Source organism: Pleurodeles waltl, chromosome 10 (assembly GCF_031143425.1).
Source record: "Pleurodeles waltl isolate 20211129_DDA chromosome 10, aPleWal1.hap1.20221129, whole genome shotgun sequence".
NCBI lineage: Eukaryota > Metazoa > Chordata > Amphibia > Caudata > Salamandridae > Pleurodeles > Pleurodeles waltl.
Genome location: NC_090449.1, coordinates 657,843,426 through 657,863,069, shown reverse-complemented (window position 1 = coordinate 657,863,069; position 19,644 = coordinate 657,843,426). Strand labels below are relative to the sequence as shown.

The window sequence follows — 19,644 nt, the reverse complement described above, 5'->3', positions numbered from 1 at the left end:
TGCATCATTTTGAACCTTTCCTAAATCTTCAATCAGTGTCTTGTTCTGTTTCTATTATCACCTCCTACTTTGTCAGTATTCTCTCATCTCTGTCAAATCCTGCACATGGGTGGAACTGACTCCCAAGATGTCTCCTTTTTGTCACGACTGTGATTGAGCCCCCATCTCTCTCTGTCCACCCTCCCCTCCCTGTGGATACCAGGCTGCCTGAGTCACTGTTTAAGCGGACAGTTGAATTATGGCATGTTGGGTCTCTCCCAGCCTAACATGTAATCTATACAGGACATAGCTCCAGTAGTCTGCAGCGTCTCACTAACTGGAGGCAGATACGGCTTGTGGGGGCAGAAAAGTCCCTGGCATGATGACTGATCCACTTCCCTGACCAGAGTGTCCCAGTGGCAAGGGTATGTAGCCCTGCGTTAATTATGTTTTTTGGCTTGGGCAGACATGCATGTGTGCCATGATCTAGGCCTGTCACATAGTAATGTGGTCTTGTTGGACAGGGAAGGGTACACCAAACACTACCCTTGTGATGGTAAACGGCTACTTCCCTTAGTAGGAGTTAAGTAACATGAGCTTAGTGGTGATAGCATACTCATTCTCTGTTTCCTAGTGATCAGTAGCATGAACAGGCCTTTTTCCTGAATCACAAGAGTGGTGTCTACTCAACCACTTATGAAAGGTTTGTGACTGTGTACTTGTTTCTGGCCTGTGTGGATTTTGTGTAGCACTGTACAGCACATTATTCTTGCATGTGTGTGCTTGGGTGTGTGCGTGTGTGCGGGTGTGTGGGTGTGTGTGCGCGTGCACACCTGTGTATGGTGCATAATATGGAGGCATGTGGGTTCCATTTTGGCAGCACAGGGCTTGGAGAGGTGAGGACTGCAGCAGCTAAACAGGAGGTGTGTATTGCTGACATTCCTGAGGGCTAGAGGCGGTGAGAGTACACACTGAAGGAAGGGAAGCAGAGCATCCTCTATGCAGAGTTATCTTTGATTCCAGGAAGAATTATTAGGGCCTATGCTCATTGTCAGGGAGATGGTGGGACAGGTAAGGATGGCACTGTGGACCAGGGAGTCATGATAGAGATATTAGGACTTAGGCAGTTAAACCTTTATGAGGCATATTTCAGTGAAGACTGACAGCCAGGTCTGATTCCTGGTTACTTCCTTGGCCTGTGTTGTGGGTCAGTCTGAATTAGACCCACTCCTGCTGTGGCAGACTGTCCCATTGATAAAGGGCAGTGCAGCAGATGGAGGACTTCAAATGACCTGACACCCACAACCTAAATTTAAAAGAATAAGGCCTTAAATCACATGTGTGCCTGGAGCTGGAGTATGAAACCAAATGTTTCAACAGCATTGTTTATCAGGGGACTTATGGCAAGACTTCTAGCTGCTGTAATCAGGACAAGGTACCAAGGTCTGCTATTCTCCCTGTTGAGTAAGGGGTCACCAACCAGGAAGTCAAGCCCATTTTCAGTGAACCTGGGGCACCGCCCTGCCGCCTGCTAAGACTAGTGGACCCTGTGAGGAGGAGGAATGTGTCTAGAGGGCACAAGGTCTACTGGGGATCCTGGCAAATGTAACCCAGTGAACAAATTGCGATGCATCTGTTTCAGTTGGGATCACTGCAAGAATGAAGGCTGCCCGCTCGATCTTGCCAAAGTTGGCGACCCCAATCCTTACCAGAAAGTGGTCCACCATGGTGTGTGGCTATAGCTGTTGTAAGCACGAAAGTCTGAGACACGTGTGTGACCAGGACAAGTAGGGAGGCCACCATGAAGCGCGAGCCATTGCTCATGTACGCATTAAGGTCACTAACCCCTGTGACACTAGAAAAATGGGCAGGCATCCTGAAGACAAGGCCATCACCTGAGTGCGGACCAAGGTCAGCGAACCTCCCAGGAGTCGGGCCACTGCCATGATTCTGAGTGCTGAAGAAGTCAGGAGAAACACTTACCGATTGCCGCAGGTGGCAGATAAGGATGCAAGCTGTCGGTGGCCTAAGGAGGTTGACATGTCATCAGGGAAAGATTGCAAGAGGTTGTGGCCCTTCTGGGTCGGGTGACTGGAGCTTGGGTAGTCATGCCAGTCCACACGGAATTGGAATTAAGTCCAGTAAGACTCTTCCAAGATGTCGAGCTTGCTGAGGGCTTGCACAAACTTAGCACCAAAATGCTGCTAGTATTGACAACTAAGGTAAGGCATGCCGGGGCCCGCACCTGGGAGTCGCCTCACATATAGCATGGAGAATAACCAACTCCACAAGAAGGGACAGAGTGACTTTGGGATTTGAGCCCAGACGGTGCTAGCATGCTGACCATTAGGGGCCGTGGGGATTATTTTGTGTTGATTCTATGCTTCGCACAGCCATGTTAAAATGCTCATTTTTCATGAAAGCAATTATTTGACTGAACAGTCATCTTATTGCTGTTACTTTGTGTGATTTAAGTCCTCTCTTGAAGATCATTGGACTGCTCGACCCCTGCTACCACTGAGAATCAAGTGATGTAAGGGGTAGTACTTGGCCCAGTTACTCAGGTCCCACAGAAGGGCAGGGCCTGGACCATCAGGAGTACATTTCCTTAACCCCCACATCCTGGTGAAGTAATTCCTGCTTGCCCCATAGCCCTCTGAGAACGGTTCTGGCTATGGCAATCCAAGGGCTGGTGCTAGTTCTTGCACATGCTAGTTGTGGCAGTTGGGAACTGTTTTGTTTCCTGGACTGTGGAGAGAACAGAAAAAGCATTTCTGAAAGTGTGTTTGGGTGAGAAGTGATCACGAGACAAGATGAACTGGGAAAGACTTGTTGCACCCACTTTGGAATGGCATCTGACACCACCACGACATTTGGGATTCTGAATGTGCCACATTTCTGGCCATTGGTGTCTCACTGGCATTCCCTTGATGGACACCTCTGTAAATTATGGCTCTGTGTTTATCAAATGTGAAATTGGATGGCTGTATGTCTGTCTGAAAGACATAATTCTATTTCCCTGTGTCATTTGCCAAGGTGGTTACAGCCATAGCAACAAAATGCGGAAAAGGGCACTTATTTGCATGTTGTGCTGCACCACATAAAGATGAGCTAAAAGAGCACTCATGGATGCCACATGAGGAAATAATGACTAGAAGAGAACAGGTTTTAATTCAGTTTTGTCGTTACAAGGACACCTGTGGTAAAGAATGTGAAAGAAACTGGCAGAACTTGGTGGCCATTTGCTCAGAATGGAACGAAAATTTGCAATGACTGGAGACAAGGTGCCACAGAAGCCAGTCTTGGATCTGAGACCTAAATTAGAGCTGCTTGAGAATGAGGAGGGACACCTATGACTGGTAACTAGACATGATCACTGAAATCTCCTCTGACTCCATTCATGACTATATTAAAATTGTTGTGTAACATTCTGAACCTAAAGGCTGATCTTGAACATAGCTTGGTCAACAGACTAACCTCAAGAGTCTGGGGAGAAGGGGTATGAATGCTGCAGGGAGGATGTTGAAGATGGTAGTGCAGTCACCGATTTGAGGGACAGGTTCTGCTTGCCGCTATCCAGTGAAAAAGTGGTGATGAAGGAGAGAACGGCTCTTAGCTTTGACATCTGCCTCCATCCTGATAAATCCCTTTTAACAAATGTTTGTAATTTGTTGTTATTTTTATTTCTGTGATCTTTCTCTCCAGATATCTTCCTCTCTCAAGCTTGTAGGTATCAACCTCAAAATTGCCACTGGATTCATCTACTCATCAAGATACGCAAAATGTAATGGTCAGGTTGATTGTATCTGATGCTGACTACTGCCAGTCTTTTCTTGTTAGTAAAGATGACTTAACAATAATGAAAGAGACAAATGTCAGGGTTCCAGTATCTTCACTCAGTTTGTCACAGTAAAGAAACTGGCCTGCTCGCAGTTGGGAGTTGTTTCTTAAGTGACGGTAACTTGTGCTCATCTTTTGTGTTTACTAGATACCTTCTTTGCTTTGAGGCATTCTCACATAATCCTCCTTTGCAGGCTTTGAACTGTGGAAATGCTGTCCCAAAACTTTAGTAGACACTGTCTTGTCCAACTACTTACAGCTTAAACCAAAACAAGATTTAGCTTGTCTTTTGAATGCTCCTTAGCCAAGGTTTAGCCATTTTCTACCACTCCGTCAATCCTTTTGTTTGCACAGCACCCGTCTCAGCATCTTTTCACAACCTAGGTGTCCTTTGGGATGAACCACTACTGGTCTACTTCAGATTAAAGTGATCAACGACTTCTATTTGTTGAAGTTTTTAAAACTTCAAAAGCTTAATGAACCATACAAAGATGGCAATGGTTTGGAAAAATGCAGCTGTAAAATCGGATAAAAGTACATATTTTAGGAATAAAATCCAACCAAAATCGTGTTTTGTGAAACATTGTTCAGGATCAGGTCTGCAATTCACTTGGTAAAACTATTTCTTTAGGATTTTTTGCGGTTTGTTCTCTTTCGTTATGCATGATGGTGAAAGGTGTGTTTCAAATGAATGAAAGATTTATTTGTATACAAATGATAAAAGTTTGAAATGTAAAAAAATGTTCCAGTCATTAGGAAATACTACTGGTGAATGTAATTGTTTGGACACTGGTAGACTTCATACCCAACATTCTAGATAAAGACACAATCCTATTACAATAGCAATTGTTCCCGTCATTAGCTGTGGGCTGCCTAGGCTTTCTATTGATGTCTTCCCTCTCTGCATTTCTTGAATGTTGATACCAGAACCACAACCCAAAAATGCCTGGTACTTCCACCCTGGAAAATTAGATGGTCATTGATCTCTGTCTTTACTAAATCCTCTTAAGATCACTTTAGTCCTTAGCACTCGGTGAGGTCCTTCAAGTGCTAGTATGGCTGAATTCTTGCCATCTTTTAGGATGTCCACGTACAATAAATCTACGTACGAGTCTCAAAATCATTTAAGCCGGCTGTAGTTCTCTTCAGAAATCTGTCTACGTTGGACACTGCTGCCTTGCAAGTTTTTCTGAGTAAAAATGTTATTTTGTCTTTTATTGACGGGTACTTGGAGTAATTGATTGACACAGAAAGAATTTAATAGTAACAGGTGTATGGAATTTTGAAACAAATATGTTTATTTTTTTCTCCTTAAAGAGCGACGGAAAAAGGCTTCAGCATGGGAGAGGAACTTAGTATATCCTTCTGTGATGATCTTGCTTCTTACAATGACGGTAAACATTTACACACTAAACTTGTATGCCCATATTTTGATAGTAGTTGCAATTGTTTTAGGTTGTGTTCACTTGTCTGATAAAGATTGAAATAAATCCTTGTTTGACTTTCTTCCTTGTAGTCCATCTCGGTTCTCTTGGTGTCTTGCAACATTCTTCGTCTGTTGGTGGATGAGTCTGCAATGCCAAAAGGATCAAGGGTATTCTGATCATTATTTCCAGGCTATCGATCGATGTCAGTATGTTTTGTGTTGTGTTGGGTATGATCTATTCTTTGGTCATCTACAAGCATCTAAGTACAAGAGATTTTTCTGAAAGAAATGTCTAATTGATAGATAGTACATTTTTTCATCTTGTCCTTCCATGGTGTGTACTGGCAATTTGCTTAAAGACTTGGACTGTGGGAAAGAAATTATAAATTTCTGTTGAGTGTTGAAGAAATCAAAGTATATCAAGAGTAAGTACAGCATATTTTAATTTTACTTAAATGTTGTATAATTTCTCACCTCTTTTTTGCCATTTAACATTATGCATTAATGAACTGCTGCTAAGCCCTGAGACCTTTATTTTCACAGATATATCTGCAAAGCCATTCTACTGGTCTGTGCTGCTAATGTACAATCCTTACTATTGGGTTGTTGACTATTATTGTGACGAAACTAATGTGAAAATGTCAGTTACAAATGTCCCCTGTTATTTTAAATTCATTAAGATTCCATGGTAAGAGGGTTGTGCTTTTGCAACCTTTTACTTTGTAGAGTTGCCAAACCTATTTACGGAGTTGTTTAGGGAGTTTCCATGAAATGAACTGCTAATTACTTCGGTGCAAAGCAAGCTGTAATGTAGTGCCTCTTGGTTCAGCCTCGTACCTTCTGGTCTCACAGAATTCAAATAGTTATAATAGAAGAACAAACATTGGTAAAGCCAGTAGGTCTGGTGTTGCCTGCCACTTGGCTTTCCATTTTTCTGACATGTTTTTGTAAAACATTTATGAAAACATATTTTATGAATGACTGAGCCTGCATGCATACAGGTCTTAAAAAACACTGAAACAAGGCCGCCAATGTTTACCCACGGGCCAGTGTCTCTGAAGGTTTTTAGAATAGTTTTAGAAAAAGTATTACAAAATGGAGCTGCCCTTGCATGTGCATGCAAGGACGATGGGCAGTGGTTTTAGAATGGGTGAAAGCCCATTTGAACACGTGGCCAGTGCAGACAGTGTGTAGTGCATGACGCACTGCAAGTGGTAGTGAGGTCCTGGTAGCAAGCAGTGTCTAGGATCTCTCTTGCTCTCACAAAGTTTAAAATAAGTTTTAAAAACAAAGTTTTATATTAAAAAAACGCATAAGCCCGCAAGTCCTGTAACTTTCTTTGTGATGAATGGCATTGTGCTTAGGCAGCATCTCGTTGATCGCAGAAAAGTAACTTGATTGAGGCAAATTAACAAACAGGAAGTGAGCTCTTCTCCAAGTGGCACCACAGCAGTGGTTAACCACTCTTGTGACATCACTACAGTGAATAACTGGTCTCTGATGTGCACTACAGTGAATAACTAGTCTCTGATGTGCACTAAATGCTTCCTAAGAAAGCCTCAGACAACATATTAGTAATGTAATATGATAGTTGATGACCGTAAGACTGAGGGAAGTAAGGTTAATAACACTGGTGCTTCTAAATTCATTATCCCCACCTTCTACCAAAATAAGGGAAACTAAATATGTCTGTGGTATGCCTGCATCTCAAATTTGAATGCAATAGCTATTGTGCCTAGCCTTGTGTCTGACTGAGTCAGTTTCAACATTCCACACACGGTGCTCATGCATGTTATACTTTGTGCAACTTGTAGGTCAGTAAACATATTGAGGTAAACCATTTATTATCTATTTGGTTGTTTGTAGGCCTGCAAATAGAAAAGTGGTTAATTTAGTGTCTAAGAGTAAATGGGGCTTTAACTGGGCGTTAAAACAAATTTATCTTGCTGTATTGTGCAAACAGTTTTGGTTTCACAAAACAAATTATTCAGGAGTTAAGACATAGTCTTTTTAATTGTTTTTGAGAGCTCTCGAGAATGGAATATTTCCTATTACTTAGAGATTCTTCAAGAATGATGATGACAGTAAGGTTGCCAGTTATATCTGCCATATGTTTAATTAACATTGTTCCTAGAAAATTAGTCCTAATGGTAGCTGAACATTAACAAGGAGAAATTCTGAACTTCTTCCCTTCTGACAAAATGTGTGTCTGAGGCATCAAAACCACTTTCAACAATACCTTATATTAGAAATAAACAAATTAGCATTTGTTTTCTGTTCATTATACTACAACAATCCAAAATGCATAGTACAATATTTATTTTTCTTAATAAATATACCTTTTTACAAAATCTTGTTCAGTGGCAAATGAATTAAACGTAGAATTATAAAATAAAAACAGTAGGCCTTGGTAGTTCTCCAGCATTGGATCCTTCATAGATTCAAATGCTTGAATCAGTCCCATCGTCGAAGCGAAAGTTCGGCGTCTGTAGTTGTCAGTGGCATTCATAGAAGTTGATATTCACTAAATTAGCTTTTTCTCATCATTTAACAATACCCAAAGTTCAGCTAATCAAGTGACAGCACCCTTTAGAACACTCGCCACATAGGCTTCAGTCCCTCTGATTTTCTACTGCCTGTTTTCTGATGGACGTTTTCCTGGCCTCTGTTCTACTCAGTTTACTACAGTTTTTCTCTATTTTTAAGAAGAATTTACTTCAGAAAACGACTAATATCTACATCTACAAAGAAAGAACTGTTCAGGCCATGTGGAACATATGGAAAGAAAGGACTACACTTAGAGGTTCCACACAAGAATGCATCTACTTACTACACCCTGAACACCAGGTAAAAGATTGTAAGATATGCCACACCTTTTCTCAAAAGACATCGAAAGATTGAGAGGAAAGATTACTGAAAAAATTAAAATCTAAGGACACCTCTTTCTCTGTGGAGGACAGTAATGATTCTTCAAAGACTGAAAAATCCTGTAAGAGGGATAGGGCTCATGAGTGAGTGCCTAAGGGGGTCCCCAAAAAAGGCAATGAAAAACACCAATCATGGGTTATCAGGACATTCAGAAAAGTCAGAGTAATGTCCACATTCATCCAAAATCTAAAAAATCTCCTCTGAGGATGTTCAGTATGAGCCTGCTACTCCTTCACTAAAGGAGATACACTTGAAAAAATCTTCCTGTCTTCCGTCGATAATGATGAAACCTCATAAAACAGTTTCTAAGCCACATGTAGAATTCTCGTTGACAACCTCACTGTCGACAACCTCTTTGACAGTGGTGTTGACGGTTACCAGTATGACGACATCAACCTTTACATCAGCAGTATCATCAATGATCATTTCATTGTCGCTAATAGCCTTGATGACAATATTAGCCACAAAAATCCTGTTGAGGATGCAAAATGGGAAGCGAAGAAAATTTTAAAGAGAGAACCTCCCCTGAAAATATTGATTATGCAGTAGACATATCTTCAACTGGCTTTACACAATTGGCAGGTTCAGCTATCCTTAAGAGTCCGGGACGGCTGAAGGCATCATTCTTTAGGCCACAAATACAAAGCCAGATCCTTGACATTCCTCTTGACAGTGAGGCACTATTCAGCAAGCATGTGGATGTTGCTCTACAAGCCATCAAAAATGACACCAAGACTTTCAAGCCCTTAGGAATACTACACATGAGAAGTTGGCCCTTTCAGGGAGCAAGTGGAAGGGGGCTATGCTCCTATAGAGGAGGTTATCTACTGCACAGGCAGCAATACCTGCCTTTTCAGAACCAATATCAGTCCCAGTATTCCCAGCACCAATACAGACAACCACAAAAATCGGCATACAAACCACACACCCAGACGGAAACAATCCCTCCAAGGGAGAGAGAATACCAAAAAGCAGTGACAATTTTGGGGTGCCGGTTATCCCCCACAATTCACTGAAACAAATTGGTGGTTGAATCTCAAATTATTTACCTCTGTGGTCCGATAAGTGGGTGCTAGATGTGATCACTTGTGGATGTATGTTTGAATTCACCAAAAAAAAAACAAATACTCCCCGAAAGGGGCACCTCCTCCCCATCTACAGCTACTCCTGCTATAAATGTCAACCATACTAAAAAAGAGGCAATAGAAGAGGTTCTGGTTACCTTGATGGGAATTGGTTTCCACCTACGTTTCTTTCTGGTAAAGAAAAAGTCTGGAGATTGGTACCTGCATCCTAGACCCTCGGAAACTCAATAAATATTTAGGAAAACAGTCCTTTTGCAATGGTTACCCTTCAAGATACCCTGCATTTCCTCAATCATGGGAATCACATGACAGCACTAGATCTCCAGGATGCTTACTTCCATATCCCTATTCACCCACAGCATCACAAATTCCTAACAGTCAAGTTAGCCAGCACCCACTATCAATTCACAGTTCTCCCTTTCAGTTTAAATCTACTCCCTGCATTTTAACCAAATGTTTGGCTCCAGTGGCAGGTCATTGAGGTAAAAAGGGGTGCAGGTATTCCCATAACTCGATGATTGGTTGATAAAGGCAGCCGTGTCTCACAGGCAACAAGAGATACAACAACTTGTCTAACACTATTCAACCGGCTTGGCCTCACGGTCAACAACCACTAATCATCTCTCAAACTTTCAACTATGTTGAATTTCTTGGAAGCTTTTCTGCATACGAATCAGGACAAGGCATTCACCTCACAAGAAAGGCAGATGCAGATTCAGCGGTTAGCATGAAAGTTATTCAGAAAAAAGTCTGTTTCAGTTTGAATGTACAGATCTTTCCTTGAAATTATATCCTCTGGTATTCCACTAATTCCAAATTGCCGCTTTCACATGAAACCTTTGCAAGAGGAATTAGACCGGCAATGGCTCCAAGCTGAAGTGTCGTTTGATGACATCATTCAGATTACTCCAGCCATGATAACGTCAACATAGCAGTGGGCACAGAGCACAAACTTATCCAAAGGGTTAACATTCATAACACAGATCCCCGAATTCGTAATACCCACAGACGCATCACTGGATTTAACAATTAGCGGAAAGTGGAACAATTTCCAGAGGAAAAAGCACATAAACTTCTTGGACCTTAGATCCATAGCATTGGCCCTACTATCATTTCTTCCCAGAATAGCAAAGTCATCAGTGCTAATTCACTCAGGCAACACTACCAGCATGCATTATATAAACAGACAGGGAGGTACAAGATCATCAACCCTAACACAACAAGCACAAGACATTTGGAATTGGGTTTTGCAACATCAAATAGCACTCAAGGCAGAACATGTGCTGGGAGCAGTCAGTGTCCTAGAAGACATATTGAGCAGAATCACACCAGCTGCCTTGAATGGGAGCTCAACCAACAGATTCTAGATGGCATTCTCAATCCTTGGGGCAAACCAGATTTAGACTTGTTTGGGTCAAGGGAGAGCTGGAAATGCCAAGACTACACAAGCTGGCACCATGGTAATGGGGGGAATACGTTTTCGATCAGATGGTCAGGGATCTTTGCTTACACTTTTTTCCATTATCCCGTTCATTCCGATGTTACTTCAGAAATTGAAGAGGGAACTTTGCAGAGTAATCCTGATTGCTCCCAGATGGTACATACAATTCTGGTTCACAGAACAATTGTTACTTTTGGAACAGATCCACATTCTGTTGAAACCCATACCAGTATTAGTAACAATAAACCAGCCAGGTAATTTATCCGAACCCAACACTTGTCGACCTGTCTCCTGGATTAAATGAGTTTGCAACCTTAAATGAGAATAGAATGTAGAGAGATTCTCACAAAGGCCAGAGCTTATACTGCTAATAAAACATACAATCATAAATGGAAGCATTTCTGTTTATGGTGTCAGGATGCCAATGTTCATCCTATTTCATCACCAGCAGGGCAACTTCCCCCTAATCTGCTCCGCATAGCAAAATCTGGATTAGCTCGCTCTTCTGTTAAAGTACATCTGGCAGCTATCTTACAATTTAGAAGGTCAGATAAATTACCTTCGCTATGGCTTAGCAGAGTCATCAGGCAATTTCTCAAAGGCCTTTTTAGGGTGTTTCCTCTAGGAGAAGTACCTCCTCCTTCTTGGCACCTTAACATAGTGCTGGATGAACTAATGAAAGCCCCATTTGAGCCATTCACAAAACACACCTAAAATTCCTAACTTGGAAGACAATGCTTTTACTAGCGCTCACGTCAGCAAGAAGGGTCAGTGATATTCAAGCATTAACAAATCTAGATACATTCCTGCAGTTCAAACACAACAGTATGGTGCTACAGGCCAATCCTAAGTTTATACCAAAGGTTCCTTCGGATTTCCACTTGAATGAACCTGTAGTGCTTACATTGGACGTTAAAAGACGTATCAAGTTGTACCTGCACAGAACTCTGCAATTTCAGAAAATGGATCAGTTGTTTGTTGCCTGTGGAAACCTTTGTAAGGGCTTTGCAGTTTCCAAACAAAGCATAGCCGGGTGGATTGCAGTGGCTTTTCAGTTCTGCCGCAGACAAGCTAGGGACCGTTAAAGAGTAAAGTCAAAGCTCATTTTACCATGCTGTCTCTATTACTACAGCTCTTTTTGCCAGTGTGCCTGTTCAACAAATATGTTGAGCAGTGACGTGGACCAGCAGGCACACCTTCATGCAACATTATTATCTGAATTCCTCTGACAAGAGTGATGTGACTGTGGGACAAGCAGTGTTGCGCCATCTTTTTCAATAAGGTGAGCTGTGTCTAAATGTATTTCTCACCATCCGCTATACTCTGATTATGTTATTAATTTATAAGTGTTACTATTCTTATTTAAGCATGTGAATCTGTGAAAGATCCAATACTGGAGAAGAAAATGTTACTTATCTGCAACTGTAGTTCTCCAGCATTGGTATCTTTCATAGATTTGCATCCGATCCACCATCCTCCCCATACAGGCTTCCCTTATTATCTCTGTTTTATCTGCCAATTGTGCCAGAAAATCTAAGGGACTGAAGCCTCTGTGGTGATTACTCTAGAGGGTGCTGTTGCATGATTGGCTGAATTTTGATTCCTATCAAATGATGAGGATAAGGTATTCAAAGTGAATGTTTTTTTAACACTTAAGTACTACGTATGTCATTGACTACTGGTTTCTATGCTACTGTGGGACTCCCACTTCGATGACTGGGAATGATTCAAGCATGTGAATCTACAAAAGATACAAATACTGGAGAACTCCAGTTACCTGTAAGTAACTAATATGCATCCTGATGGTTCTGGACATCCGCAGTGGTCTCAGACTGTGCCCTCTGACCATTACCCATATCTTGTACCTACAGAGAAAGCCTTGCAGGTACTCTGCATGGATTGAATGTTTATAGTCTACTTCTTAGTTCTCACCTGAGATGGAGCACACTCTGTCTGGTGCAAGACATTTTACTTACAGGTGGCTTAGATTCTGCCCATTACTTTACCATTGGTTGTCTTCACTATTACCCATTTTCTTGTTTTTCATTGGTTCGTACATACCGGCTTCACTTCCTTGTATGTTTGTCCCTCCCAAATACTGGTTCATTTCCAATTGAGTTTCCCCCAGCAGCTCGTGTTTTCATGGCAGGGCTATTTTTTTTTTTCTTTCTGCGCAAGAATGCAGAGATACACACATCCTTGGAAACATCCTGCAGAGTAAAATATAACACTTCTTGCATTTACCCCTATGAACAACCTGCACAGACATACATAAACTTACAAACAACCTATTCTGGCGTACACAACCCTACAAACAGGCTGCATGGGCGTTTGCAACCCTGTAAACACCAGGCACAGAAGTACACAGCAATCCCTATGAACAGTTGCATAAACTACACAGCCCTACAAATTACCTGCAGATGGTTCACTATTCCCGCCATGCAACCATCGATGCAAACTGCCTGCAGAGTGGGAAGGACAGGCCACTCACCTTTCAAACACCACTCATCCTGCACCCATCTTCTACACAAAGCCTGGCAGTGAGGGAACCAGGCCTCTTCCTGTCACCGATCGACAGTTTAGGAAACCTACAGACAAGTCCTAACCCTGTTCTTATATCCCTTGCTGTAAATATCTGTTACAGATTACCCAGGTTACCCCGTCCAAGCAAGGACCCTCACTCTAGCCAGGGCAAGTCACACACAATCCAAATTATCCTGTGCCCACCCTCTAGTAGCTTGGCACTGAGCAGTCAGGCTTAACTTAGAAGGCAATGTGTAAAGTATTTGTGCAATAAATCATACAATAACACCATATAGCACCACAAAAATACACCACACAGTGTTTAGAAAAATGTATAATATTTATCAGGTTAAATGCAGGTCAAAACGATTTAAAATGCAATAAGTAGATGTTGAGATATCACTGTAAAAGTGCTATAAAGTGTCTTAAGTCTTTGCAAAACAAATAAGTGTCTCTTAAAAACAATAAAGGTCTCTTGCAAGCACAAAGTACCTGGTTCGCATTCAAAATCTCTGCAAGGGACCGCAGAGGAGGCGATGCGTGGAAAACGGGGAGGTGCGCGTCGGTTTCGCTCCTTCGCACACCAACTTGTGTTGTTATTTTCCATGCAGGGGAAGGCTTTGCGTCGATTTCCGGCGCGCCCACTTGGTTCCTCTTCTGGTTGCGCGGTTTTCGGGTGCCCCAGGGAAGTCACAAGCGCTGCATTGATCCATTGGGCGTTGCATGGAAATTTCTCCTGTATGGCAGGCGCTGCATCGATTCCTCTCTGGAAGTCCGGCTTTATCATCCTGGTCGGCTGTGCGTCGATCCGATGGGCCGTGCATCAAAGTTCCGGTTGCAGCGCAAGCGCTGCGTCTATCTTCTCCTTGCGAAGTTGCACTGTGTCGTCCCGGTTCGGCGTGCCGTGAATTTCTCAACGCAGGGCAGGCTGTGCAGTATTTTTAGCAGGCTGTGCCTCGAATTTTCGCTGCACAAGGAGTCCAGTTGCAGGAGTTAAGTCTTTTTGGTCCTGAGACTTCAGGGAACAGGAGGCAAGCTCTATCCAAGCCCTTGGAGAGTACTTCTCAGCACAGCCAGGGAGCAACAAGGCAGCAGGGCAACAGCAAGGCAGCATACCTTGTCAGAAAAGCAGTCCCAGTGAGTCCTTTGGGCAGCCAGGCAGTTCCTCTTGTCAGGTCTGGTTCAGGGATTCTTCACCAGCAAGTTTCTTGTCCAGAAGTGCTGTGAGTGTCTACCCCAAGAAGTGTCTAAAGTCTGTGGTTTTGGGTCCTCTTCTTATACCCATGTTGGCCTTTGAAGTAGGCTTACTTCAAAGGAAAGTCTCACTTGTTTGTGAAATCCTGCCTTGCCCAGGCAACGCCTCAGACACACACCAGGGGGTTGGAGTCTGCCTTGTGTGAGGGCAGGCACAGCCCTTTCGGGTGTGAGTGACCACCCTTCTCCTCCCTCCTAGCGCAGATGCCTCATCAGAATATGCATACTACACCCCAGCCCCCTTTGTGTCACAGTCTGGAGAGAGGTGCAAACAACCCAACCGCCAAACTAACCCAGACAGGAAACCCACAAACAGGCAGAGTCACAAAAATGGTTCAAGCAAGAAAATGCCCACTTTCTAAAAGTGACATTTTAAAACACACAATCTCAAAACCAACTTTACTAAAATATGTGTTTTTAAATTGTGAGTTCAGAGGTCCCAAACTCCACATGTCTATCTGCTCCCAAAGGGAAGCTACACTTTAATCATGTTTAGAGGTAGCCTCCAGGTTAACCTATGAGAGAGAGAGGCCTTGCAACAGTGAAAACCGAATTTGGCAGTATTTCACTGTCAGGACATATAAAACACAATAGTATATGTCCTATCTTAAAAGTACACTGCACCCTGCCCATGGGGCTACCTAGGGCCTACCTTAGGGGTGTCTTATATGTAGGAAAAGGGAAGGGTTAGGCCTAGCACGTAGGGACACTTGCCAAGTCGAATTTACAGTTTAAAAACTGCACACACAGACACTGCAGTGGCAGGTCTGAGACATGATTACAGGGCTACTTATGTGGGTGGCACAACCAGTGCTGCAGGCCCACTAGTAGCATTTGGTTTACAGGTCCTGGGGCCCTCTAGTGCACTTTACTAGGGGTTTATTAGTAAATCAAATATGCCAATCATGGATAAACCAATCAACAGTATAATTTACACAGAGAGCATAAGCACTTTAGCACTGGTTAGCAGTGGTAGAGTGCTCAGAGTTCAAAAGCCAACAAAAACCGGTCAGGAAAAAAAGAAGGAAGGAGGCAAAAAGTTTGGGGATGACCCTGCAAAAAAGGGCCAGATCCAACAATATCCTACAGTGAAAGACATTGAGCTGAGCTCCAGAAGAGCCAATCCCCATGCAGCATGTAATTACATATGCTGGGGAGGGGCAGAAGGGCTTGGGGTTTTGGTACATATCTGGGTTGCTTGGTACTGCTGTTCGTAGAAACAAGACACCGTCTTACACAGAGGATAATCTGTCTTACAGGGTTTTCCAGGCAGTGCCACAGGATTGTAACAGCCCTGCTTCACCTCTTGTAGCCACAGTGCACTGCTACCCTGCTCTGAATGTGGGGTATTAGCTACAGCACATCTGAAGCAGGGTTGCAGTCCACACTCTTTCTAAATCATCTTTGGAGTAGAGCATTTTCAAAGCCAATAGGTCTCGCCTATACGAGAGCTACTGGCTTGAACAATGTTCAGCATGGCTGTGCAAAGCATTGGCAAAGCTAATAGAGCTCCCATGGGTGTTGCCAATGCTCTTCTTATTTATTTATTTTTTTGCATTGCGTTCTGCCATCCTAAATCATGGCCTGCAGGTCTGAACAAACATCCTCCATCCAAAACAATACCCTTTTTTTTTAAATATGTTTACTAAAGAGCTTCCACAATGTACCCCACCACAAAAAAACAGTAACAACACGGAGACGCCTAATAGCCACCCGCAACAGTTAAGTGTCCCTCGCCACCAAAGCGTTTAAAGCACCACAGTAATGCATCTCATGCTTATTTTCTTTTTCCTTCTGTGCAACAAACTACAGGTAGATTCCGCCTAGGAGTAAATATATCTGTTGCCCTGGAGAGGAGCTGTGAGTTTGGCTAGCAATTTGACCAACTGTTAGTATCTAATTTTAGAAAGAACTTCCTAAACTCCAATAGTTTTCTTCCATCAAGAGTTTTCCATGGTCAGGAATGGAGACGTGAGAATTCTGATGATCACAAAGTGAACGTATTTCGTCATACCATCAAAGTGGGCAGTCGCCACTTGCTCTTTCAGTGGCCACAGTTTTGCTATAAGAGTGCTTTCTCCCTTATCTCTATAGGCATCTGAAAACCTTGCTTTTACTGCTTTTGAGGGATAATTGGATACTGTATCATTCCCAGAAAGCACCACCCTCTTCAGGAACATTTTGGCTGACTTTCTGAGGTCCTGACCTGGGAGGTTTTGCTAATCAGAATATTTTCCAGAAATTCTGACTGGACCTCCATTTGTAGTATTAACATCATAGCACACTGTTGAAAGCATGTTAGGTTGCTGTGTTTGACAGAGATACAGTTGATATTTTGTTGTTGAATTGTCCCTTACAGCTCCAGCCTGTATTGAGGACAGTGTTGCCAACAACTCCTTAATGAAAGATTCCCTAGTTTCAATTCTTTGTTTTTCTGTGGCGATCCTGGAGCAACGTCATTAGAAGCTTATCTTTGGTGTGTTCTGTGCATTGGATGAAGAAGCGAGAAGGCGGTGGATCCAGCTCATTTGCTTGCTTCTTGTAAGACTCAAAATTTAGGGATCTGGGCTTAAAGAATGATTCCCTCCCATGTTTCACCTTTACAATATATTTTTTTCATGGAAAACATTTGAGTAAACAGTGTGTCCTTTGCAGTTTCCCCATGGTCAAGCATGTCTTCTGGTGTTCTCCCTATGGTCTTATTTTGCTTGTACACCATAACACAATTTGTGTCTCTTTTCATAGATTGCAATAGCCCACTTTGTCTTAAATCTTTATTATATTGTCACCGTTATACAATCTGTCTCAATTGCAGGTTTCTGTTCCCTGGGGTGCTTGTACATGTCTTTTCACCCTTTCAAGCCACACATTGCTCTATGTACAAGGAGAATACGATGCATGGCTTCAGTTCCCCTGCACCTCTGACTTAATAGGGTGGGTGTTGCCTCCTCCCAATACTACGTGCACATCCCACTTTGTGTACAGAAGCGCATTGAGCAAAGGATTGAAATGCTCCTCATCTCACAGCTGGTCAGCTGAGACCGTTATTGAGACAGTGACAGACAAGATTTCCAGATATAGAGTTGTGGTGAGGTTTGCAAGATATCAAGAGTAGCAAAAGAGTCAAATAACCAAGTATTCCAGATATCTTGACCCTACTTCTTGTAGTGCCAAAAGTGATGGATTAAAGTGAAGGATGTCTAAAATGTGCTGAAGAAATTCGTTTTCCCTTCTCTATTGTGGTGATTGCATCCACAGAAGACCACTTCCTTCTCAGTCTCTTGTTGTGGACAGGTTCTTGACAGTATTCAATTATCATGTGGGTTAACTGTTTAGATCTAAACCTTGACGTAAAGGAAAATACTCTCATATGAGATTGCATAGACCTACCTATTTTTTTTCAAGTAACCCTAGTTCATAATCGAAGCAGCAGTAATGCCCAATTCAGGGAAAGCCCTAACAATTTTAAGTGATAAATCCTGAACAAATTTATTACTGGATTTTTGATTTTTAGGATCAAATAACATAACTTGTGATTTTGCTATGTTGATAGTAAGTTACAGACTGTCTGTAAAAGTCAGCCCTCAACTTGACTTTAAATGATTTTCAGTTTGTGACATAAGTACTGTATTGTCTCTATATAGCAATCTCAGGCTTGACCTTTCCCAACCATACGCTTGGTGTGGGTTCCTTCCATGACATATACGGTTTGTTAATATTTTAATAATTAATAATGTTGATAATATAATCAAATGTAGTTTTTTTAAAGCTGACAGTAGGTTAGTCCTCCATGCTAAAAAAATGAGTGTCTATACCTAAGAGACATTCAGAAATGTAATCAACCACAGTCCCTGTGGTGCTGGTGTGGACAATGATGTCGTTTGCTACCAGAACCATGGATACAATCATTTAACTTACCCTCCTCCTCTCATAACTGGATAAATTGCTGTGTTTAATTAAATTTGTCACATTCGCAGATGAATAGAGGTTGTTTAGTCAGAACAGCTATCGTGAAACGATTAATGAGTAATATCTTAACACCTTACTTGAATCTCAACTGCCTGAACATTTTCTCAATACACACTGTGCCTGTAATACTGAACTCCACTAAAAGAGCTCCACCCTGGAAATAAGTCAAAAGGTCTGTCTTTGATGACCAGCTTTTGCAGTCCAAACACGTTTCTTCCTTGCAATGATAATGAGCAGTTGAACTCCAAGACACTTACTCTTTTTTACAGTTTATATTTGGATCTTTATTCAAATCCCTTCAACCACACGTGCTGAACATACGTTAACATGAATTTGTAGAAAACTGCGTTAATCAGTTGGTGGTTTCATGGTGCTAAGCCCTGGAAAGGTAGCTTTTATTGTTTATGTAGCCAGTTTTGATAGCTTTGTGAAAGGGTAGATGATCATAGAGATGGTGGATGCCTAGACGGTGGTGGTTCTAGTAGTTTGCAATGCGACAGCATGGCATCCCCAACTGGTACAAAGGTAGTGCAGAGTTTCCTTAGAGCATTGAATGGAGAGTAAAGATTCTCGAAATGGCAATAATTTTTAATTAAAAAAAGGAAACGAGGAATCCCTGTCTTGGGAAGCTCTCTGAACAGTGGTTGGAGTTTTACACTTCATGTTCTTCTTCAAGGGAAGCCAGTGGAGATGAGCTGGGAGGGTGAAATATGATCGGAGTTATTAAATGTCAGCAGCAGTCTTGCAACTGTATTCTGTATGTATTAGAGACTGGCACTGAGGTTATCCTCAAAGCCTAATTAGCGCCCTTTGCTGAAGTCTAAAAGTGGAAAAAAATCAAGGAATTTACCATAATAAACCGATGTGTAGAAGACAAAATATGATCAGCTGTAAGTTATTTTAGATTTAAAAAAATAAAAGTTGAATGTTCAAGATTACACCATGGGATAACTGAGGGAACGGGTCCATCAACATAGTAACATGATGATCTATAAGAACATTAACAGTGGAATGGTAACATTGTGATATCTTATGTGCGTGATTAGGATGCAGACAAGAGAAAACCACATTTGCAACAAAAGATCAAAGTATATCGATTGAAATGAATAAGACTGAGAATCAATTTAATGTGGCGGGAGCAGGGGTGTGCATGATCGCAGGATTTTTAGCAGACAGCGTTTCTGAGTCATGAGATTCGT

General features: G+C 42.1%; 1 protein-coding gene across 1 annotated transcript in view; it reads left to right on the top strand.

Annotated features, from left to right (window-relative positions):
* Positions 1 to 19,644, top strand: part of LMBR1 (limb development membrane protein 1) — a 785,226-nt gene that overhangs the window by 654,547 nt on the left and 111,035 nt on the right. Inside the window, exons 11-12 of the mRNA XM_069211146.1 lie at positions 5,137 to 5,213; positions 5,336 to 5,413. Of these exons, the coding sequence (XP_069067247.1) occupies positions 5,137 to 5,213; positions 5,336 to 5,413 (155 nt within the window). The remainder of the gene's footprint in view (positions 1 to 5,136; positions 5,214 to 5,335; positions 5,414 to 19,644) is intronic.